At 43.8% G+C, this 24,188-nt stretch overlaps 1 protein-coding gene across 1 annotated transcript in view; it reads left to right on the top strand.

The window, feature by feature from the left end:
* ass1 (argininosuccinate synthase 1) overlaps positions 1–24,188 on the top strand; it is a 180,550-nt gene that overhangs the window by 32,852 nt on the left and 123,510 nt on the right. Inside the window, exons 5-6 of the mRNA XM_073052786.1 lie at positions 10,046–10,102; positions 11,972–12,046. Of these exons, the coding sequence (XP_072908887.1) occupies positions 10,046–10,102; positions 11,972–12,046 (132 nt within the window). The remainder of the gene's footprint in view (positions 1–10,045; positions 10,103–11,971; positions 12,047–24,188) is intronic.

Genomic DNA, 24,188 nt, shown 5'->3' with positions numbered 1-24,188 from the left:
TAGTAGAAATAAATGTGCAGACTTTTCTAAATGGGGAGAAAATCCAGGAATCTGAGATGCAGAGGGACTTGGGAATCCTTGTGCAGAACACCCTGTAGGTTAACTTGCAGGTTGAGTCGGTGGTGAGGAAGGCAAATGCCATGTTAGCATTCATTTCAAGAGGTCTAGAATACAAGAGCAAGGATGTGATGTTGAGGCTTTTTAAGGCACTGGTGAGGCTTCAGCTTCAGAATTGTGAAGAGTTTTGGGCTCCTTATCTTAGAAAAGATGTGCTAGCAATGGAGAGGGTCCAGAGGAGGTTCACAAGGATAACTCCAAGGATGAAAGGGTTATTGTACGAGGAACGTTTGATGCCTCTGGGTCTGTACTTGCTGGAATTCAGGAGGATGAGGGGGATCTCATTGAAACCTTTTGAATGTTGAAAGGCCTAGCCAGAGTAGATGTGGAAAGGACATTTCCCATGGTGGGAGAGTCTAGGACAAGAGGGCACAGCCTCAGGATAGAGGGGTGTCCTTTCAAAACAGATCCGGAGAAATTTCTTTAGCCAGAGGGTGGAGAATTTGTGGAACTTGTTACCACAGGCAGCTGTGGAGGCCGGGTCATTGGCAGAGATCAATAGGTTCTTGATTGGACATGGCATCAAAGGTTATGGGGAGAAGACCGGGATCTGGGGTTGAGGAGGAGATTAAACAAAAGGATCAGCCATGATTGAATGGTGGAGCAGACTCGATGGGCCAGATAGTTTAAATTCATTCAGAGTCTTGGAAGAACCATGAGATCCAGAACCTGCTGAGGGCCAGATCGGAGACATGGAAGCCTGGTGATCGGGAGGTCCAGGTACCAACTCTGGAAAGCTACCTCTTGAGGCTATTCTGGAGAAAAAGTGAATTAATGAATGAATTGGTTGGATGCCATCACCTCTTACAGCGTGAAATCAAGGTGACACCAGGGCTTCACTTCCAGATGAGCTCAACACCTTCTATCCTCGCTTTGACCATCAAAATGTGGAGGAACCTTCACAAACCATCACCCCCAATGACCCTGTGATTTCGAGTCTGATGTGCGAGCATCCTTGAGGAGGGTGGACCCACGAAAAGCATCCGGCCCAGAATGTGGCCTTGGCCGAGTACGGAAGACCTGGGCTGGAGTGTTCACTGAGATCTTTAACCTCTCGTTTAGATAAAGGTGACCATTGACCATTAGCACAGTGATGAAGTGCTTTGAGAGGTTGGTGATGAAACATATCAACTCCTGCCTGAAAAATGACTTGGATCCACTCCACTTTGCCTACTGGCACAGCAGGCCCACAGCAGATGCCATCTCATTGGCTCTTCCCTCAACCCTGGGACATCTGGACAGCAAAGATGCACACATCAGGATGCTCTTTATTGATAACAGCTCAGCGTTCAACACCATCATCCCCTCAAAACTAATCAATAAGCTTCAAGCCATTGGCTTCAATACCTCCTTGTGCAATTCAACCCTCGATTTCCTCACTTGCAGACGGCAGTCAGTTCGGGTTGGCAACATCTCCTCCACAATCTCCATCAGTACAGGTGCACCACAAGGTTGTGTGCTTAGCCCCCTGCTCTACTCACTTTACACTTATGACTGTGTGGCGAAGCACAGCTCCAATGCCATATTTAAGTTTGCTGACGACACGACTCATTGGCCAAGTCAAAGTTGGTGACGTGTCAGCATTTAGGAGGGAGATTGAAAACTGGCTGAGTGGTGCCACAACAACAACCTCTTACTCATGTCAGCAAGACCAAGGAGCTGATTATTGACTTCAGCAGGAGGAAACCAGAGATCCACGAGCCAGTCCTCATTGGAGAATCAGAAGTGGAGAGGGTCGGCAACTTTAAATTCCTTGGCGTTATCATTCAGAGGAGCTGTCTTGGGCCCAGCATGTAAGTGCAATTACGAAGAAAGCACAGCAGTGCCTCTACTTCCTTAGGAATTTGCGAAGATTTGGCATGACATCTAAAACTTCCACAAACTTCTAAAGATGTGTGGTGGAGAGTATATTGACTGACTGCTTCGCATCCTGGTGTGGAAACACCAATGCCCTTGAACAGAAAATCCTACAAGAAGTAGTGGATTTGGCCCAGTACATCACAGGTAGAGCCCTCCAACCACTGAGCACATCTACACAGAGCATTGTCACAGGAAAGCAGTTTCCATCCCTGGGACCCTGTCACCCATGTCATCCTCTCTCTCACTGCTGTCATCAGGAACAGGAAGAAAGTACGGGAGCCTCAGGATTCACACCACCTAACAGTTATTACTCCTCAACCATTGGGCTTTTGAACCGGGAGGGAAATAATTTCACTTACCCGATCACAACCTCTGTACTCACTTTCAACAACTCTTCATCTCATGTTCTTGATAGTTATTGCTTGTTTATCTATTTATCTATCTATTATTTCTTTTGTAGTTTCAGTTTGGTGCCTTTTACACACTGGTTGTCTGCCTTGCTGGCGTGATCTTTCACTGATACTATTACGGCGATTGGATTTACTGAGTATGCCCGCAAGAAAATGAATACAGTATATCCTGACGAAGGGTCTCGGCCCGAAACGTCGACAGTGCTTCTCCTATAGATGCTGCCTGTCCTGCTGTGTTCCACCAGCATTTTGTGTGTGTTGTTTGAATTTCCAGCATCTGCAGATTTCCTCGTGTTTGCTCTTTGAATGCAGTATGTACTTTGATAGTAAGTTTACTTCGAACTTTGAGAGTCTTGTGTTTGTGTTTGGGAGAAGTTCCTTATCTTGTCACTAGGTGGCAACATTTGTCCAGTACTGGAGTAAGTGGGCAATATTTGATGACATCCTCAGGGTATTTAGCTCTAAGGTTTAAGCTGGTCATCCAAAATCTACATCAGGAGCTTGCATCGTTAAAAATGAGTATAAGCAAAAATTAAAGAAGATTTAAACGAAATTAGCATTTGCAATTTTAAACCAATTAAATAATTCACTTCAATAAGAACACGTTATTAGTGCATGTATTTATTTATTTTAAACTTCTCCACTTTCCTCCCACAATCCAAACAGGTACCGGTTAGTAGGTTAATTAATCATTGTAAATTGTCGGGTAATCAGGCTAGGGCTAAAAAGGTGGGGGCTGGCAGTGTGGCTCTTTGCCCGTCTACTCTGTAACTCGAAATAAGTAAATTACCATAGATGGGATACTAAATATTTGCAGCAAAATGTTGCCAGAATTACACATTTTTATAAATTTTGGCTGTTTATCACTAATCATGGCGGGATATGAAAACAGCTGTGAGCCCACTGGATTTGAGGATGTGCCTCACCTACCCTCTCCAAGGCGTGTACTGTACATACACTGGAGAGACAGAACTTAGTCTGACTAACTAAGTTCATTGTCATCTGCACAAGTACAGGCGCAATGTTAGAATAGTTGCGGGGAATCTCAGGCACATCGCACGCAAAACGCGGCACCCTCTCGAGGGCCAACCAAAGGTCCTTTTCTCTTTGTAACTTTTATTTTTTATGATCGCAAGACAATTCCACTCTGGGAACAGCAGGTACTGCCGGGCTACTCCATCAGTGGGCTCCTCGTTGATCGGAGTAGCTGGACTGGATTCGGCTGCAGAGCCGGCCAAGCTGTCGGAGGTGCCCGTGGCCACCGATGTATCGGAGGAGCTGGTTTAGGTACAGAGGAGCTGACCTGGCTACAGACACCCCCCTCTTGTTTTAGTCCCACAGTTTCTTCCTCTTCTTGCCCATTACAATGCAAAGCTCCCACTATTATCAATCACTGAGCATTAGTCAATCTGTTATGTAAAGCACTGAGCAGGTAATGTCATCTGATGTTACTGCCCCAAGCATCAGGTGAGCTTACAGCTTTCCTCCATCTGCTGAATACTGTAAGGTTACACTGTGGGACACTCGTACGGGAGTGGAATTTCTCCCCGTGCATTCAAAACTGTTTGACTGTATTGGGTGACCATCTCTGCTAAAGCAGGGCGGTGTGTGCTTTCGGTTTCTGAGTATTGTTTCCGAACACAGCCATCCTGATGTAGACTGTAGACGTGTCCTCTCCTTTCGCTTTGCTAATGGAAGGGAGATTGAAGCGTACACGTGAGAGAGGCAGCTCATCCGTGGTTTGGAATAGCGTTGCCCGAGCTCAGAGACGTTAGCTGTTGCTGGCTAGTTTCGCAGCTTTAATCCTGCCGTTTGGACACTGGTCTGATCAAAGGAACAAGAGCACCTTGTGCTTTCTGTGAGATCACTTTGGCATTGTTTGTTGAGACGCGCTTCTCTGCTGCTGTGTTGGGAACCTGGTGACGGACTCACCCCTTCACTGGCACTGCCAGGGCACAAGACCACGGAATATAGGAACACCACTAGGCCATTGGGTCCACTGGGCCTGCTCCACCACTCAAACCCCATTCTCCTGTAACCATTATCCCCTTACCAGTAAGAAACTCCACCTTGAATATACCCAGTGACTTTGCACCCACAAACTCCACAGTTTCAGTATCTGCTGGTTGAAGAAACTCCTCATTTCAGTTGTGAACAGACGTCTCTTTATCCTGAGGCTGTGCCCTTGGATCCCAGACTCTCCAACTAAAGAAGTTATCCCCTCCACATCCACCCTATCCAGTAGGTTTCCATGGATACCCCTTCTGTCCTCATCCTTCTGAGCTGGGCAATGAAACAGTTGAAGTGTTCTCTTCTGTGGCAATGAAGAGCTGCTTTAGTAGTTTCAAGATGTATGTATTGATTGTGAGGAGAGGCTAAACGGGAAAGCTGGTAGACAGGCCAGTTTCATGCACGGTAGGGCCTGTTCAAAGATTCGAGATACATTTATCATCAAAGTATGGATGCAGTACACAACCCTGAGACTTGTCTTCCTGCAGACAGCCACGAAACAAAGAAACACCGTGGAGCCCATTCAAAGAAAAACATCAAACGTCAAAAGGGACATGTGCGGCACAACTTTGTGGGCCAAAGGGCCTATATTGTGCTGTAGGTTTTCTATGTTCTACCCATCTCACACAAAAACAGAACAGATCACACCAACAGCAAAAATGAGCAAATAACACACAGAATATTAAAGATCAAACTGCAGAGCCCTTGAAACAGCCTAGGACTATTCCGTTTAGACCGCAAGATCAAAAGGCATAGGAGCAGAATTAGGCCATTCAGCCCATCGTCTGCTGCATCATTCCATCATGGCTGATCCCAGATCCCACTCAAGCCCAAGTGTTGACAATACTCCAATTGCGGCCTGACCAGTATCTCATAAAGGCTCAGCATTATCTCCTTGCTTTTATATCCTATTCTCCTTCAAATAAATGCCAACATTGTATTTGCCTTCTTTACCACAGGCTCAACCTTTAAATGAACCTGCTGGGAGTCTTGCACGAGGACTCCTAAGTCCCTCTGCACCTCTGATATTTGAAGCTTCTCCCCATTAGATAATTAGTTCAGTAATTTAAGAATTTCTAGGCTCGTTTATGAAGACCTGACAGTGTACTAGCGCCCTATGTCTGAGGGATGACAAGATTTCTAGCGAGCAGTTTCTTGTTGCAACAGAGAAACTCAGAGTGGAAGACAGTAGCTGCCGTTACCGTCAACAGGAGGTGATTGGAGATGGCTTGTTGCACACAGGGCAGTGGCCGACAGTTCCCAACAATGCCTGCCCTCGTGTTGCACACCTGCGCCCCACTTCTCAGCTCTGCGTGGTCTCAGGCAGTCCTGCACCTTGTCAGGGTGCTTTGCTGCCCTGTTGCGTTGCTGGTGGAGCGCCAGCAGAGGGAGACAGTTGCTCCAGGTTCCTGAATCAGACACTCATTTCAAGTGGGTAAGCGTGTGTGTGGCTGGGTGCTCAGACTGTAACACCAAGAATGCTTTAACAAGCAATATTAAGTTGGGTACTTTTTCAACAGTTAACATTTGGATTTGGAAACAGGGAAAAGAGAGTTTTTAACCGTCTTTAATTTAAATCCAGATTTATTTATCAGTGTACATCAAAACCTATGGTGAAATGTATTGTTTACGTTAACAACCTCCACAACCTAAGGGTGTGCTGGGGGCAGCCCGCTAGTGCCTGCACACATTCAAGTGCTGACGTAGCCTGCCCACGTTTTGTGCTTGTGGTGTTTTGTGCTGCTCTCCGCAGAGCACAGCAGATAACAAAACAACGCCAGCAAGACCCACGACCCACACACATTCCTGTTCCTCTCCGCGTCGGGGCGCCAACCTTGCCATTTCGATAGCATTTTTGTCTGTTGTTTACACGAGGCTGAGTCGCCAGCTCGACGCTCACTGATAGAAAGCGAGCAAGGATTCAAACCCGGGACCATTCGCCCTGGAGTCAGGTGCTGGCTTCGACTTCCCCAACGGACTCGCACACAGACTGCAGCTCGGCGCCATCTTGACTAACCTGGGGGAAGCCTGGTGTTCATGCACAGATACAAGATTCAAGTTATTTGTCGTGTGGTACATCCAAAATATGCAGTGAAATGTGTCATTTGTGTCTACAACCAACACACCCACGCTGGGGCAGCCCACAAGTGTCACCCCACACTCTGGCACCAGAGTAGCAAGCCCACGGTGCGTGGAAGAACAACACAGAGCGCCAACAACGGCAGCAAAACTGAGCCCAGTTCCTCCCTCCCTCCCACCCATACACATCCTTTACCCCCGGACAGGACGGGCCTTCAGCCTTAGTCGTTCCAGGGCCACTAAATTCAGCCAGGCCTGTGAAGAGATCAGTCGCACCCAGTCCCGGTCATGTAATCTTCGTTTATTTTCTCCAGGAGGAGCCTGGTATTCACCAAGAAACAAAAAACGTGTTCAGTGGGAATGACCTTAGTCGGCTGAGCTCAAAATAAGTTGAAGGAAAGGGGGAGGAATCGTGGAGGAGTGAAGGGTTCCAGACTCGTGGAGAGGTGATTCAAATCGATCAGCAGAGGAGCAGAAACAGGGCGAGGGAGGAGATGGCAAACAGCTACGTGGACACTTCTAGTCTTTGAACTTAAGAAATTCATCGGGTCCTGAACAAGTTAAAAGGGAGGACAGGACAATAGGATTAAGAAGAGAACAGAACACAGCACGTTTTAGTGAAGAGTAGAACGCAGTGCAGTGCTCCGAGAGTTCAATATAGAACAACAAAGAGATGGGGCATGGCCTAGTTTCAAATATTTTCTTGTTTAAGTAAGCTGTATTTGTTTAGATTTTGTTAACTTTCATTTACAGTACTAAGTCAGTAGCCTGAAGGTTAATTAGATAACCAGCTAGATTTGTTAAATGGAAAATGTTGTCCTGTAGTTGAGAACCTGGATTATAAATCGGTGGGTTCTGCTGAAGCAAATGGTGTGTGGTGCCTGTGGAGTGAGGACTTAGTGAATGGGATTTGTATTTCAAAGAATTAAATGTTGTGAAGTGAGACGATGGTTCGTGATTTGCAGTCGTCGTAGGCGGGGGGTGATGTAACTTGTTTCAGTGTCCTCTACTCCAGGACCTTCAGCTCAGAGAAAACGAGATGCAGCCGGAGATTTGGACTCTGCGGTGTGACGGGGAGAGGGAAATCTGTAGCAGCACTTCATGCCCCCTCCAATGAGCTCTGCAGATCCAGGGCAGGATGAATGGGAGAGGGTGAGGGCAGCTGGGGAAGTTGCACGTGCACGTCGGATGTTTGCAGTCTGTGCAGACATACAGGAGACACACAGAGCCATGGTACAGGAGACTGTTTAAGGTGGCAGCTGATGGGTGAGGGGAACTGAGATAGGGATCAAATCAGTTCAGGGATGGATGTTGTTCTCTGATTTTATTTATTTATTGAGATGCAGCGTGGAATTGGCCTTTCCGGCCATTCAAGCTGCATCGCCGAGCAATTCTCCAAATTAACCCCAGCCTAATCTCGGGACAGTTTACAGTGACCAATTAACCTACCAACCAGTTCGTCTTTGGACTGTGGGAGGAAACCCGAGCGGTAATGGGGAGAACGTACAAACTTCTTACAGGCAGTGGCGGGAATCGATCCGAGAGCGTCAGTCGTAGAGTTTGTGCTGTCTGCCCAGGAAAGGGAGGAGAAAGGAGGCGGACTCCTTTCTTTGTTTCTGCTTCCCTACCACTTCGTTACCTCCACTTCCCACCTGATCACAATTTCCACCCTCCCTCTCACCGCCAGTCAACCGCCACCTAACGCTTGCCAGCTCTTGTTGTCTCTTCCCCTCTCTTCTTTATACCGGCCGTCTCCCCTCAACTCCTCCAGTCCAGATGGAAGGGTCTCGACTCCCCATTTCCCTCCACAAATGTCCCTCCAGCAGCTGCTCTTCTCCAGGGATAAGGACACCTCCTCGGAGTTGCACTGGGAGGATCGTGTAGGACTGAGAAGGGGGTTCTACTGAGTAGCGTGGTTCAGATTAAACACAAACATAACAACAGAGGTTAGTGGTCTCCAGATCACCCCCTGAGCTGCATGCAAATGTACACTAATTTGCATAATAAGAGTCAAGTGCATGCTCAAAGGTTAATGTGGGAGAGAAATTATAGAGATGGGAAAAGAGAATGAGTTTCACTTAAAACAAGCTGGGGCTATCTTTTAGCATTAGCTCTGCCAATTCGAAATCTGCAGGTATTTCCGAAAACTCGCGGAGTAACATTTTAGACTTTTGGAAGAGAGACTGGCATGAAGTCAGAAATGTTTCTTGGGTTTAAGCTAGGGGCCAACTCCAAGATTTGGTTTGAAGATATTATCTTCTATATGCTATCAGATTTCCTTTGTTGAAAATTATCATTTGTATGTTTTAGTCAAATGTTTTGTTGGATGTTGTTAAAATTCCCAACGTAATTTTCTCTCTGTACAAAGGAACCTAGACTTCTGAGGAAGATCAGTGAGTTAACCCTTAATGACGCAGTGGTATTTCTCTGCACTCCCTTTTAATGGATGCCATGAGTTGTTTTAAAATAAGAAGCTTCCTATCTGTATTTAAGAAGAATTAAGTCATTATGTTATAGAAGTGCTAAAAGTTTTGCCATCCTTGTAACAGGGTAATAATCTGTGTCAAAGTATTAATCTGCCTAGTCCCATTGACCTGCTCCTGGACCATCGTCCTCCATAACCATCCCATCCATGTCCTCATCATCGTCATCATGTGTCATTTCATATGACATCATCATTATATGCTGTATAATATGATGTGGGCCATCATAGTCTTTCCATGATTGTTCTTGGCAAATCTTTCTACTGAAGTGGTTTACCATTGCCTTCTTCTAGACAGTGCCTTTACAAGATGGGCAACCCCAGCCATTATAAATACTCTTCAGAGATTGTCTGCCTGGCGTCAGTGGTCGCATAGCCAGGACTTGTGATTGCACCAGCTGCTCATAAGACCATCGACCACCTGCTCTCTTGGCTTCACGTGACCCTGATCGGGTGCTAAACAGGTGCTACACCTTGTCCAATGGTGACCTGCAGGCGAGCGGAGGGAATGTATCTCTACACCGCCACCTATATAGCATACACCATATGCTATATGGACATCTATCCAAATTTCTCTTAAGTGTTGAAATCAACCACATCCACACTTCTGCTAGCAGCTCATTCTGAGTGAAGACGTGCCCTCTCATGGTCCCCCTAAATATTTCATCTTTTATCTTTAACCTATGACCTCTGGTTCGAGTCTCACCCAACCTCAGTGGAAGAAGCCTAAGAGGCTGGTGTAAACAAACCACAAAGACCATAAGATCATAAAACATAGCAGCAGAATTAGACCATTCAGCCCATCAAGTCTGCTGTACCATTCCATCATGGCTGATTTATTATTCCCCTCAACCCATTTTACTGCCTTCTCGCTTTAATCTTTGACACCCTGACTAACTGAGAAGCTATCAAACCTTAGTTTTAAATATACTCAACGTATTTATACAAATTCACAACAATGATGCCTAGCTTAACATTTGACTTCTACACAGTAATTGGAGGAGCTGTTTGGAAGTTGGCAGTGATTGCTAAATGAGTGTAAATTTGTGATTTTCAATTTATTTAACTTCACTCGTTTCCTTTTCAGGGAAATGATCAGGTCCGGTTTGAGCTGACTTGCTATGCGCTCTATCCTGAAGTTAAGGTATGAACTTTATATTTCTTGCATTAAACTTCCTGTAATTCTGCTGGAGTAAATGTTTCCCAGATTATAGGGCTAACGATAATGACAGACAAGATTAGCCATGCAAAATAGACTAACTGGCTTATGAAAAGGGAAAGGAGAACAATGGGCTGGCTGGGGCCCTTGTTACCGTTAAATCTGAAGAACTGTCAGTTCTTCAAATGCTGACTGCATTGGTGCACACTTGCAAAAACTGATATCAACTGTCCAGCTTTTTTATCAGGACACCAATGTACTTTTTGGAAGTGCATTTCTGTGTGCAATGCCTTTTATAAGGAGTAAAAAGAGCTTTTGTTTAGTCAGAGCCAGTCTTGTATACCTAAGGTTGAGTAGCAGAGGACTTGGTTGGACTTTAAAAAGAGTGAAGAGCATGCCTTGTCTTAGTTCTCCTTCTTTTGTCTAGTTCATGGTTGAGAACTTTCTTTTTGTTAAACCTTATAAGCAATAGGGCCTGGAACAGAATGAACTTCAACATATACTGGTGAGAAAGGCTGTCGTAGCTCAATGTCCAACCAGCATACGATGAACTCTCCTGTTGCTCCATTGACGTTAATTTAAACGGGATGGATAATTCCATTCCGAACCTCAAAACTAATAATTTAATAGTAGCACGAAGATCTCACAATGGGCAAATGGTTCAAGGTGGAATCTTGCTGTCATTTTAATTGACCTGATGCCAGCTACAAGATACTTAAAAAAAACAGCTTTGCTGTGATAAACCCTAGACGATATGTCAAAGTAAATGGTGCAGAGCAGTATCAAAGTAGATGAATAAAACAAAAGTAATAATGAGCCAATGCCAGACTGAGATTGAGAAAAGGAAGAAGAGGCTGAATTGTTTTGTTTATTGAAAACAACTCTGTTATATAGAATCATTGCTGTACCTGAAGCAGGCACACTTAAATAAATCCTTGTATATTTTCATTATAAAAAGGATAAATAATGAAAAAAGTGGATATCTTTTGGAAAAAAGAACACAGTTAGTTACCTAGGAGTTTTGATGAACCCTAATGGTTGTAGGAGAAGCCACCAATGGCCATTTTGGTGTGGGCCAGTAGCAATAGGACATCAGGAGATGCTGAAAATAGATGCTTTGCTTGTGGGGAAAAAGTGGAAATGTAGTGCTTTGGAGATCGGTGTGCTTGTTGGCTTTGCAACTTGGTGGGTTCTACCAGCATAGACAGTCCAAATGTGGTTGTCTACAGTGGTCATTCCAGTGCATGGTACTCCTCAAAGGGATTTGTATGGCAGCGATACAAATGAATTCTGCATCACTCTGGGCATCAATTGGAAGTGGTGATCATGTGGTTCCATCTGTGATAAGCACGTGTGTGAATTTAGAGCAGGGTTCCCAACCAAAGGTTCACAGATCCCTTGTATAATGGTATTAGTCCATGGCATAAAAGAAAGGTTGGGAACCCCCTGATAGATACACTAGTGAAATTTAAGAGACTACTAGACAGGTAGATGGAGGAATTTAAGGTGGGGGGGATATATGGGAGGCAGGGTTTAAGGGTCGGCACAACATTGTGGGCTGAAGGGCCTGTACTGTGCTGTACTATTCTATGTTCTATCTAGAAGGATGCTTTTATAGTCCAACTGTTTTCACAACTTTGCCTGTGTATGTTTCTTGAGAGCTTTGAAACTTCTGCATTTCGAAAAACAAAATCTGTAGAATTTAACGTCCCTGGTCAACTCCCTGAGTCAGAAATATTAAAATTCTCCTCTTTCCAGAGAAAATTTTCACAGTTATTTAGTGAATTCAAAAACCCTTATTTGCATTCATCATTTTGGGTTGATTCCTTTTGTATTTCGTTCTTTTAATCACAGATCATCTCACCCTGGAGGCTACCGGAGTTTTATAATCGTTTCATGGGACGCCAGGATCTGCTAGCATACGCAAAGGTTTGTTGGAACATTTAAAGTTCAATGATTTTTCTGAAATTGCTTTTCTGATAAACTTAAACAAAAATAAAGACAACTTCTGTTTGGCTGTCCTAATCTTTGCATAATTCTATTTACTTCCTTTGTGGAATTGGTGCCTAATCGAAGAGGCATTAAAATAGCAGTGGCATTGTTGACACTTCATGTTAAGAGGGTTTTAGGGATATAATCTTTTAGATTTAAAATGAACAGTAGATATTGTTGCATTGTAGATGTGTTCCAAACATCTGTCTCCCTCGAACTGGCAATTGTACTCGGAAGGACTAGAAACCCCTGGTGTGGAAGGATCAAAAGACACAGCCATAGATGTAGTTGTGTGTTTTTGGCATATTTACCAAGAGTTGTGCTTTACGTGGTAGCATGGACCAACATTTAAAGCAAAATCTAAGAATATTCTACAGATCCTTGTTTTAGTGAGTACATACCATTCGAATTCCAATACTAACACATACAGAACACGGGAGGAACTCAGCAGGTCAGGCGGCATCTATGCAGAGCAGTAAACAGTGAATGTTTTGGGCCAAGACCCTTCTTCAGGACCGGAAAGGAAGGGGGAAGATGCCAGAATAAGAAGGGGGAAGGGTGCAAGTGATAGGTGAAGTCAGGTGGTTGGGGCAGGGGGTGATGAAGCAAGAAGCTGGGAGATGATAGGTGGTAAAGGGCTGAAGAAGAAGGAGCCTGATAGGAGGAGTGTGGACCGTGGGAGGAAGGGAAGGAAGAGGGGCACCTGAGGGAGGTGACAGGTAGGTGAGGGAAGGGGAGCCAGAGTGGGGAAATTGAAGAAGAGGGAAAGGAGAGAGGGACAATTTAGAGAAAAGAAGAAGTAAAAGTCAGAGAAATCAATGCCCATGCCATCAGGTTGGAGGCTACACAGACGGAATATGAGGTTTTGCTTCTCCAACCTGAGAGTGACCTCATCACAGCACTACTTCCTCCAATTTAGAGGGAATATATCTTGAACTTTTCCTGTTCATTGAGACTTGTAGTGTATTTTTCTCAAGTATAGAGCAGCAGGTGATTTATAAATCTATAATATAGCACTGACGCTGAAAGCTTCCTAGGAGTTATTAATCAGTATGGAATTGAAAGGCCAACACCCTCTGCTGGCCCTCTCGTTATTTTATACTAATCGAATTGTGAGAAATGTTCGCAGCAAATAAAGTACTAACTGCTAGAGGACCTCAATGGGTCGAGTAGCATCTGTGGTGTAGATGGAGAGTCGGCGTTTCAGGTCGAGACCAAAAGGAAAGGGGATAGAAAGCCAGTACGAAGAGGTGAGGGGGAGCAGGAGCTGCTGATGTGTAGGACTGGTTTATAGGGAGGGTAAAGTGAAAGTAGTGACAGGCTGGGAGGTGATGGTTGGAGGCGACGGTGGCTACGGATGGTAGAACCTGATAGGAAAGGAATGTGGAGCCTGGAACTAAATAAAGGAGGAAGGGTGTGCGGATGGGAACAGGGAACAGGTAGGGTCGGTGGGTGGATGGGAACAGGTAGGGTGGGTGAGTGAGGACAGGTGGGGGGGTGGGGGGGCAGAAGGTGGGAACTGGTGGGGGGGGGTGGATGGGGACAGTCGCGGTGTAGAGGCCGAGGGGAACAACTGAAAAATGTTTGTGTGGTGGGCAGATAAAGTGGGTCGAGGAGGGGGAAAGAAACTGGGTCGGAGGTGCTGGGGTGAGATTTAGTTGGATTACGAGGAGCTGGGTTGATTCGGAGGAGAGAGACATGGGACAGTGGGGAGCAGGCTACCTGAAATTGGGGAGTTCAATAACTACCCCATCGGATTGTAGACCACACAGGCTCATTCTGCTGGCTTAAAGTCTGAAGCAGCTGCTTGACTTTGTTTAAAGTTCACTTCCTTTAAGTAAAGTGAACAGCTGGAACCGTTACGTATCCCGGTTGTTTTGGGCACCTATAGTTGTCTCAGAAGTCCAGGGACACTGGCTATATCGTACATCGAATAGGTTGGACTGTACTTAGACATCCTCGCCCTTACAGCACTTCTTGGGAAGGGAAGATTTGGTAGATCCAAGGAGCAGGAAGTGTCTTGCTGGTGTGGGTGTCAGTGAACACCAGTCGATTCCAGTGCACACGGTTGGTGATGGGATGCAAATACTCGGGCTAGAGAACAGTGGCACATTCACTAGGAAGGCTGGAGGAACTCAGCAGGTCAGGCAGCATCTGCAGAGAGGAATAATCGGTCAATGTTTCAGGCTGAGACCCTTCATCAGAGCCAGAAGAAGGCAGGGGAAGGGGAAGAACCACCAGCTGGCCGGCGATGTGAGACCAGGTGAGGGGGAAGGTGGGAGACGCTCGTACGCCAATTCTGTACCCCTCCATTGATGCTCTCTTGAGTCTATGTGGTGCTCTTGTAAAGGAGCAATGGTTTGAAGTACAATTCTATATCCTTATGGATAAAAGTGGTTGAAGGACTCCGCAAATGCTGTTCACCTGGAACTAGAAACGATGATATACAAAATGCACAGCCTCTCACCATCGTGTAGACAAAAACACAAGCCCATGCTGTAGTAGAGGTCTTTATCAGAACATGTCTGACGTATTCAGCTGGCTTTTTCTGACCTTGTTTCAAGTGATTGTGCCTTTAGGTACGTTGCAGATCTTTGCATAAAACCCAGACCTCGGAGCTAACATTCTTGCAATATCATTCCTTAGGTATAGCAGCCGGGCAATTTATATTACACAAATTTAAAACTTAACTGGTAATTTAAAACAATACTTTCAATAGTTTTTGCTTAATTTTAAGAACAGGAACTTATATTAAAAAAAAACTTTGGATGGAGTTGGTGTGGTATGGATGGGGAAGGTGAAATTATGACTTTGCCAAATTTGATAGAACATTTTATTCACCATTTACAGTCCGTCATGGGTTATTTGTTTTAGATTAGAAGAAGTGAATGATATCAGAAATTCCTCTGTTTTTAATATCAAGTAATTGCAAAGATGTGAATGCATAGCAGTTTCAATTAAAGTTGGCTGTTGAATATTGGTCAAATAAGTAACTTGGATGTTATAATTTTAGTGTACAACTTGAAGGAATTGGAAATGTATTGTGGTTTTAAATTATATTTTTGATTATTAATTAGGCCTTTTATGTTCAAAGTTCAAAGTACATTTATTATCAAAGTATGTATACTACATACAACCTTGACATTCGTCTCCTCACAGACGGTCATAAAAAAGAAACCCAATAGAACCCATTAAAAAACACCCAATGTGCAAAAAAGAACAAATCGTGCAAACAATAAGAAGTAAGCCATTAACATCGAGAACTAAAGTTCATAAAAGTGAGTTCACAGCCACAAAGCCAGTCATCGCTGTAGCCGATCCAGGACCCCTTTATTTGCAGAGCTCGTTTCAGCACAGAGATGAGTAAATCTCGCCAAGCAGTGAGTTGTCCCTTGCCTCTGGCCCTGACACCCTGACCTTTACAATCTGGCCCGGCTGAATTTCCAAATTCACTGAAGTTGGTAGGTAACAAGATCTTCATTGAAGTTGGTAGGTAACCAGGGTTCTGCAGGTCTTTGCTTTAACTTATGGACTTACCGCCATCTGTGCATCTAAAGCTATCGGTACAATGATAGAATTGTCACTGCACAGAAGGAGATTATTCAGTCCACAGATTTTACACCAGTCCTGGCAGAGCAGTCTATTCACTCCTCTTTCCTGGCTGTTTTTTTCCATAGTCCTGCAATGTTTTTCTTCTGTCAAAAATCCAGTGTTTTCCCAAAAAAAACCCCGAATAACATTTCCCACTATCCAACAGTCATTGGGTTATCAGAATCAGGTTTAATATCACCGGCATAAGGCATGATATTTGTTAACTTTGCAACAGCAGCTTAATGCAACAGGTAATAATAGAGCATGAAAGATAACTGTGAATCACACTAGGTATTAAATAGTTAAACAAGTAGTGCAAAAGTAGGAAATTTTAAGAAAGTACTGAGGTAGTGTTCAAGGATTCAAGGATTCAATGTCCATTTAGGAATCGATGGCAGACGGGAAGAAGCTGTTCTCTTGAATCGCTGTGTGTGCCTTCAGGCTTCTGTACCTCCTCCCTGATGGTAACAGTGAGAAGAGGGCATGTCCTGGGTGCTGGGGGTCTAACAGTGAAAAGAGGGCAAGTCCTGGGAGATGGGGTCCTTAATGATGGACGTCACCTCTTGAATACTGTAGGGGTTAGTGACCATGATGGAACTGACTAATTTTAAAACTCTCTGCAGCTTACTTTGATTCCACCCCCCCCCCCCCCCCACCACAATACCAGCCAGTTAGAATGTTGTCTGGATCATTGTGTGCAAATAATTTGATTTCACATTTTCATTTTGACCACACATTTTGAATCTTTGTTCCCTGGTCCACAAACCATCCATGAATGGGATTAGTTATTTTGAGCCGTTAGTATTAACAGTGGGTAGAACAGTGGTGCAGCTCCAGTGACCTGGATTTGATCCTGACCTTGAGTGCTGTCTGTGTGGAGTTTGCATGTGGAGTTTGAATGCAAGGAGGGCAATACTTTCTTACTGCCTGTCACGCCATGGGCATTTAGGGCAGCAATGAAGGTCCTCAGGAGTTTCTGTATTCCCTAGGAGTGGGTCAGGCTCCTCATATCTGCCTCTTCGGTACGGCACCAAGTTGTCTGTGGTTTCCTGTTCAGGGGCCCATCTTAGTGCTGTCTTAATGATGGAGTTGGCCTCTCCTTTCGTCAGGCGCCCAGTCCATCTCCCAGTATTTCCTCCTGATGATTGTGGCCATCTTGGTGACGCTGAGGGAGTAGGGCGTGGATGGAGATCTTCCGGATCCTTGTTGGGTGGCAAGGTCGACGAGGATTGATTGGTGGTGGGTCGACGAGGATTGATTGGTGGTGGGTCGTTGGCCTGTGAGCTGGGTGTATTTGGGTGGCCAGGTGGTTTCCTCCTGCGTCACAGGGAAACAGGATGAGGGCAAGTATACAGAGATTAAAGAGATCAGCTTTATTTCTCACGTGTACAGTGAAATGCATCATTGGTGTCAACGACCTACACAGCCCGAGGATTGTGCTGCAGGTGTCACAATGCTTTGGGCGCCAACATAGTATGTCCACAACTCACTGTTTCCCTTTGGAATGTGGGTGGAAACTGGGCACCCGGAGGAAACCCCTGCGGTCGTAGGCAAAGCTCCCTGTTGACAGCAGCGGGTATCGAGCTCTGACTGGAGATCGCTGGGCTAGTCTCTACACTGTCGTTCCACCGTTGTTGTTGGAGTTGTTGATTGTGTGGAGGGGGCAATATCTTAGTCATAGAATAACACAGGATGAAACAAGCCCTTTAGCCCACCATCTCCATTCAGACCATACATAGCTTTGTGTGCTGAATTCAGTAACTTTACAAAGTACTGTGTCCCAAGTCAGGAATAGATGGGTCAGTCAGGAACACATGAAGGAAAAGGCAACCTCAATAATTTTGTTCTTCTAGCGTCTGTTCTTGTGATGTAAATGATTTGATTTTGTGTTCCATATTGCAAGTTTTCCCAACTGTGTCACCTCTGATATTATCAGCAATTGCAAATTTGTTACTGCATCCATTGTACCTGTCTAATCAAAGCCCAACATTTAAAGCTGAGAAAACTGCATTGGGACTATAATGTAGAATAACTGCACATTAGTCCAGACCCGGTGTTGAAGCCAAGCTCTCCCTTACTTGAATTGCAGCTTCCGTCCACTGAGTCGGATGCAGTGACGACTGGCTGCGGACTCACTTTCAGTTGTTTGCAGGATTTTGTTGTCTGCACAGTTTGTTGTGTTTATTACACGTTGGGTATTTGGCGGTCATTTTTTAAAAATGGCTACGATTGGGTTTCTCTGCTCTGACTGCCTGTCAGGAGAGGAATCCCAAGCACGAGAACATCTGCGCATGTCGGAGATTCAAAACTACTCCACAGAAAGTGCTGGAAAAACTTAGAAGGTCGGGCAGCGACTACAGAAAAGGGTAAAACAGTTGACATCTCGGGCTGAGACGTTTGAGTCCTGAAGAAGGGTCTCGGCCCAAAACGTCGACTGTACTCTTTTCCATAGATGCAGCCTGGCCTGCTGAATTCCTTCAGCAGTCTGTGTGTGTTGTGATGAATCTCAAGGTTGTATATAGTGTACATACTTTGGAACTAAATGTACTTTGACTTAAATTGGCTCGTTTTGAAATTCAGTGAGCCTGTTGGTTGTGACTCAGACCCACGTCATCTGAAGCTGGTAGATTTTTCTGCCATTTAGTAAACTGCCAAAGTATCTCAATGCAAGCATTAGAAAGCCCTCATTGTGCAAAGAGATGCCACAGTGGCTGTAGAGGTGTCTGTTTAATGTTTGCACAAACCTAAATTAATAGTTATTACTTGCACTGCTAAGCTGTTTTAACATTTTAATAACTTCTCATGGTGCTAGTTGAGCAGGTGTGTAAACAATTAACTTGCTTGTTTAGTCTAATAGGTTATTAACAAATAACTAACAAATTCGTCACCATACAGTGGCAGTTTACACAAGAGGTAATTATTTACTGATGTCAACGTGCTTGCAGTAATGGCTGAGAACCACAAGAGGGCAGACAAGGCTTATGGAGAACATGAAGCTGGTACAAGCGTCAGTGCTGTGATTTTCCTCCACTGCAGATTACATTCCTGTAATCACCACTTAAATCTTCAGTAATCATTTTAAATAGCACACCCATCTTATTCATGATATCTGTTACATAAAATCATGAGTAGAACTGTCAACAGTGAAGATCTTGGTTGCAGTGACGGTGAACAGCTCTTATAGATAATAATATTTGAATTCATCAATATTTTCCTGTCTTCCTGTATTTCTTGATGCCAGGGAAACCATCCATGGGCCTGGAAAATTAAATGTTCTTGGTTCTTGTCCTTCGATTCACATTCAGCTAACACACTTAGCCGGTTCCATTGTCACCAAAGACGACAGAACGTAAACTTCGCAGTTCAACTGGCCTCTATACTCTCGATTCAAAGGGACAGAGCCAACAATTTTATTTCTGTCGTTTCAGAATGATCTCATGAACATGCTCTTGGTTTATCTGTTTGCTTGTACCCACGATTCAAAAGAAAACACTTCAGGGAGAATCATTTAACCAAATGTTCTCTTGCTTTTAACTTTAATTGTATTATTGGTGATTCATGACTACAAATCTATAAATCAGAGGTCACTGAGTTACAAAATGTACAAACCTTCTCTTCATTTGCTCCCACACTTAGAGCAATTATGCATTAGGTCAACGTGTATATTGTGTACAATTGCTACCTCTTCATTATGGAAAAGAATTAAGCCAAATGCAATTTGTGCTCTAGTATAAAATTTTAACATTCTGTGGCAAGTCTTCCAGTGAAGACTTTAATCTTCAGCTCTAGTATTTGCAGTAACTAAAAATGCACAAAGAATGTTTTCATTTACAATAATGTTGTATATATGTTTTTAATTGTAGGTGAGCTGTCCCTCACCCTCCACCAATTTAAAGTGTTCTATACAAGTTGTTGAATTTCCTCTAAATGAATATCGGGAAGACTGAAGCATTTGTCTTTCGGTTCTCCCTGCAATCTTCGTTCAGATTGCCGGCAACCTTTCTTTCTTGGTCATTTGCCTCAGGCTGAACGGGACTTCTCACAACCTTGGTCATATTTGATCCTGCGATGACCTTCTGACCACGTAGCTAGCTGCTCCATCACAAGGCCACCTGCTGCCATTTCATAAAAGTCACCCAACTCTGTCTCAGCTCGTTCACTGTTGAAGCTTTGCTGCCTCTGCAGTTGATCATTCAACCGCTCTTCTGGGCTGGATGGCATTTTCTGCTCTGCATAAGCTAGAAAGTCTCAAATTCTGTTACCTCAATCTTAATTTCCATTCATCTAATATCTCTATACTTGCTGGTCAATTTAGGCTCCCAGTCCAGCAGGATTCTAAACCATGTTTTCCAATTCTCCATGGCCATGTGTCTGTAACCTTTGTAGCCTTCAGTGATCTGGTCTCTGCACTTCTCTCGTTCTGGCCTTGGGCAGTCCTGATTTTATTTGTTCTACTTCAGCTGCCTAGATTCTGGACTTTTAAAGCCCTCACTGAAACTCTCAATATCCCCACATCAAAAGAAGCCCCTGAACCACACTTTGGGTCAACTGACCCGCAGCCTTGGGTGTTCTTTTTAACTCCTGTGAAGTGTCTTGAATGTTTTAATATGCATGCTAATCTGTGATTTGTTTTGGAATGTAACAAATATAGAATAATTAATTTCCCAGTCTTTGCTGCTGACACTGGAAATAGAGTGGGTGCACCAGAACGTCTTGGCAGTGAAGTTTAAGCAATCAAAAGTAACTTCAAGGCTGGGATTTCAGTTGATTTTTATAAAGTGTTCATTCTTTGCTTCTCTTGTTTAGTGCATTTCATTGGAATAATTCCTTGTGTATCCGTCCCCCGTAACCTCCCTTCAACCATGAGAGAGCTATGATTGGATTGTAGATTGTAATTCACTCCAAACTCTACATTATGCTATAGACTATTTATGCTATTTTATTATGTATATTAATTGTAATTACTTTTGTATATTAATTACTCCATTTCTTAACAAACTATTTATTTTAACTTGGCAAAATTTTCAAACTCTTCAGGCTTTTAGTGGTAGTGTTTCACAGTTTAGAAGTGAAATATCTGGTTTCTGTTGGATAATTGAAATGTTTTTTCACTAAGTGTTTCATGTTGTACCTTTGTGAATTAATTCACACAAACACAGTGGATTCCAGTTGACTGGGACACAGCACATTTTGACCCAATTAAGCAACTGCCCCAATTTGCCAAAGTTTCAGGGAAATGGTTTAAAAAAGACAAACTATGTTTAACTGAGTAACAAATTATGTATTTAAATGAAATACAGAACAAATTAGAACACGACAAATACTGCTACTGTGTAGTTATCGACAGAGGAATTCATTCCGTGTACGCTGTCGTGTTCTTTTGATTGACTGTAAATAAACAAAATCAGTGCAGACACCTAGTCAGATAATGGACTGCCTTTGTTGCCTTCCTGCATGAAGGATTGTCAGAAATCAGTGTCTGTCAGTAACAACTGACGCCATTTAAAACCTGTTTGCTCTGAGCACGGTGTAGTACCTAATGGCTAAACGAGCACACGATTAACACTAGTGAGAAACTGTTGCATCCTTCAAATTTTCATTTTCATTGTAACATTTAAAATGATTGTCGATATCTTAAAATTCTTTGTAGCTCCTAACTTGCTGAAGTAGCGAAATGGTTTCATTTTCACTCCCAGATGTTTCTCACATCTCCAAGACTGAATGGTTGAAATCACCATGAGCAAAACAGTTCTGAATTGTCTGACTACTTATTTCTTGCCAATGATCAGTGACATAAATCGCTGTTTTTTGGACACAGACACATGCCACTGATACTATTTAAAAACTTCACTCTAAGCACAGTGCAGTTTAATGGCTACCAAAGCGCATGCAACTGAAACTAGTTAGAAACTGTTCAGCAATATCCTTCTGTCCCATTTAAGAGGCATAATGTCCCAAATAAACAAAGGAAACCCCATCTATTTTCTTGATAGCATCTGTTCTTTCAGAGTTGTCCCAAATAAGCAGCTTAGTTAATGGCCCAATTAACCGGAATCCACTGTGTGGGGAACTAGTTAACATGGTTGCAAATTACAGAAGTAAGTCACGCTGGGTCAGATGAAGGATATGACATTAATCTTTGTTGTATGGTGAATGCAGTTGTGGGTTCAAGTTTATTTAAAAGGAAGACGATTAACTAAGCTGGAATGATGGATATTAGATTGCCAATACATTCAAAGGAAGAATCATAGTGTGAGTGTAAAGATCAAATTCACAGAGCTGGAGTGGACAGACCAGAGAACTAATGGGAATATAAAGCAGAAGTTGATAGGTTCTTGATGAGTCAGGGCGTCAGGGAGAAGGAAGGAGACTGGGGTTGACAGGGATAGTAACTCAGCCATGATGGAACGGTGAAGCAGACTTGATGGGCCGAGAGGCCTAATTCTGCTTCTATGCCTTATGGTTTTATGGTCCAATTTGTTCCAGGGTAAAAGTTCGCACTTCTTGTTTAATTTATTGTTTGCTAAAAAAAAATCCAGGTTTTGCTTCACTTGTGCTGTTTCTGTTGCATCTGTTGAATAATTCTGTTCTTTTAGTGTGACATTCCTGATTGTCGACCGTACATCAACAGATTGTGACAGCAAGTTTTGTGGGGGCTCTGATTTGTAGCTGATTAGTAACATTCAGGGGGTGCCAGCCATGAGGGAATCAGCTGCAGAAAGCAATTTGTGTGTGTTGTTGTAGAGAGCTAGATGTGGGTAAATTGAAGATGTGATTACTGATACATGAGAAAGGGTCAAATGAAAAGCCTGGCTCAATCAAATCCACTTCTTTTATATACGTGTGTCAGTATTCCCTCATAGAGTTCTTCAGTGGCGGACTGACTTGTTCAGAGTCAACAGAGTTGTTACACTTGAGATGATTAGTTGGTGGAAGTCAGAACAAAGTGCAAACATATAATTAGAGATTGGTACTAAAACGAGAAAAAAATAGAAGAAATGTGAAGAATAACTCTTTTCCTTAGAGTCTGTAAATGTTGAATGGATGGTGTGATATTAAAAGTGAGGTCAGTAGATTTGTGTTAAGTAAGGGCAAAGAAGGAAAAGTGGCTTAAAGTGTAAATCTACTTACCTGCTCCCCTTTGCATCACTGGCGTTTAGAACAGCGATGAACGTCTCCATCTCTGGCGGTGTTCAGGGCTTCCTTCATCGTGTCAGTAGCTTCCTCTCAGTTTCGTCAGTCATGCAAGTCCCGGGTGGAGACTCAGGAATACTGTCACACTCAGGTGGAATGGTTCTTCATTGCTGTTTCCATACCAATTTTGTTTGACCAGTCGGGGTTGTTGGCCCTGATCTGAACCCTCAAGCCTGGAGGACCGGTGGACCACTCTTAGTCTGGCCTCTGCCCTTTGACCTGAGTGACCCTACCAGGAGCCCCTGACTCGAGTCAACACAGCTCACAGGGTCTTTGAGGCAGGCAAGCCTCCAAACCCAACGGCAAGGTTGTGGTCCTCCTGGAGGGAAATTAAATCTGCCATGATCTAATTCCGAATCAGGTTTATTATCAACAACATAGGTCATGAAATTTGATGTTTTGTGGCAGCAGTACTGTAAATAAATTACTATATGTTACAGTAAGAAATATTTAGAAAGTAATGCAAAAAAAGAGTGAAGTAATCGTGGAAATAGCCTTGGAGCTGTTCCTATAAAAGCGACCCCAGCTGTTTAATCTCAGGAAAGGTACAGCCAACCTCCACATTACATTTTGAACATAAATTGTAAATTGGCTAAAACCCCCAAACCACTGTCCATCCTTCTAACCTCTATTAATCTGCCTTGGGTTCTGTGATATTACTGGGTGCTAATTCCTGCTGAGCAGAGCGTGGTGATTATTCGAAGTCTAGCAGGACCCAACTGAGAATTTAAGTCGTCTTTGGGGAAAAATGTTATTAATCCTCTGGGTTGGGGTCAGATTGAGCTTGCCAGAGTCTTTATAAATAAGAACATAAGATACAGGAGCAGGAGTGGACATCTTGCCCGTCGAGCCTGCTCCGCCATTCAATGGCTGATCTGGCCATGGACTCATCTCCACCACCTGCCTTTTTCCCACAACCCTTCATTCCCCTACTATGCAAAAATCTATCCACCCTTGTCTTAAATATATTTACTGAGGTAGCCTCCACTGCTTCATTGGGCAGAGATTTCACCACTCTCTGGGTAAAACAGTTCCTCATCTCCATCCCAAATCTACTCCCCCAAATCTTGATGCTATGAGCGTGCGAAAGTGCAGGACTCCACTTAAATCCATGCACGGGCCGTTTGAATTTTCACTATTAACAGCTTAGTAAGGGGCTGGCTGTATGGGGCACTCTGGTACTGGGTTATGTGGACTGAATGACCAGGCCATGCTTCCGGATAGCAATGATGAGTTAAATCTTCAGGTCCAATTTTGTTTTGGACTGGCCACAGTTTGGGTTGGGAATCTGTTG

Source organism: Hemitrygon akajei, chromosome 7 (assembly GCF_048418815.1).
Source record: "Hemitrygon akajei chromosome 7, sHemAka1.3, whole genome shotgun sequence".
NCBI lineage: Eukaryota > Metazoa > Chordata > Chondrichthyes > Myliobatiformes > Dasyatidae > Hemitrygon > Hemitrygon akajei.
The sequence above is the reverse complement of the archived record's forward strand: the minus strand, read 5'-3'. Positions and strand labels throughout refer to the sequence as shown.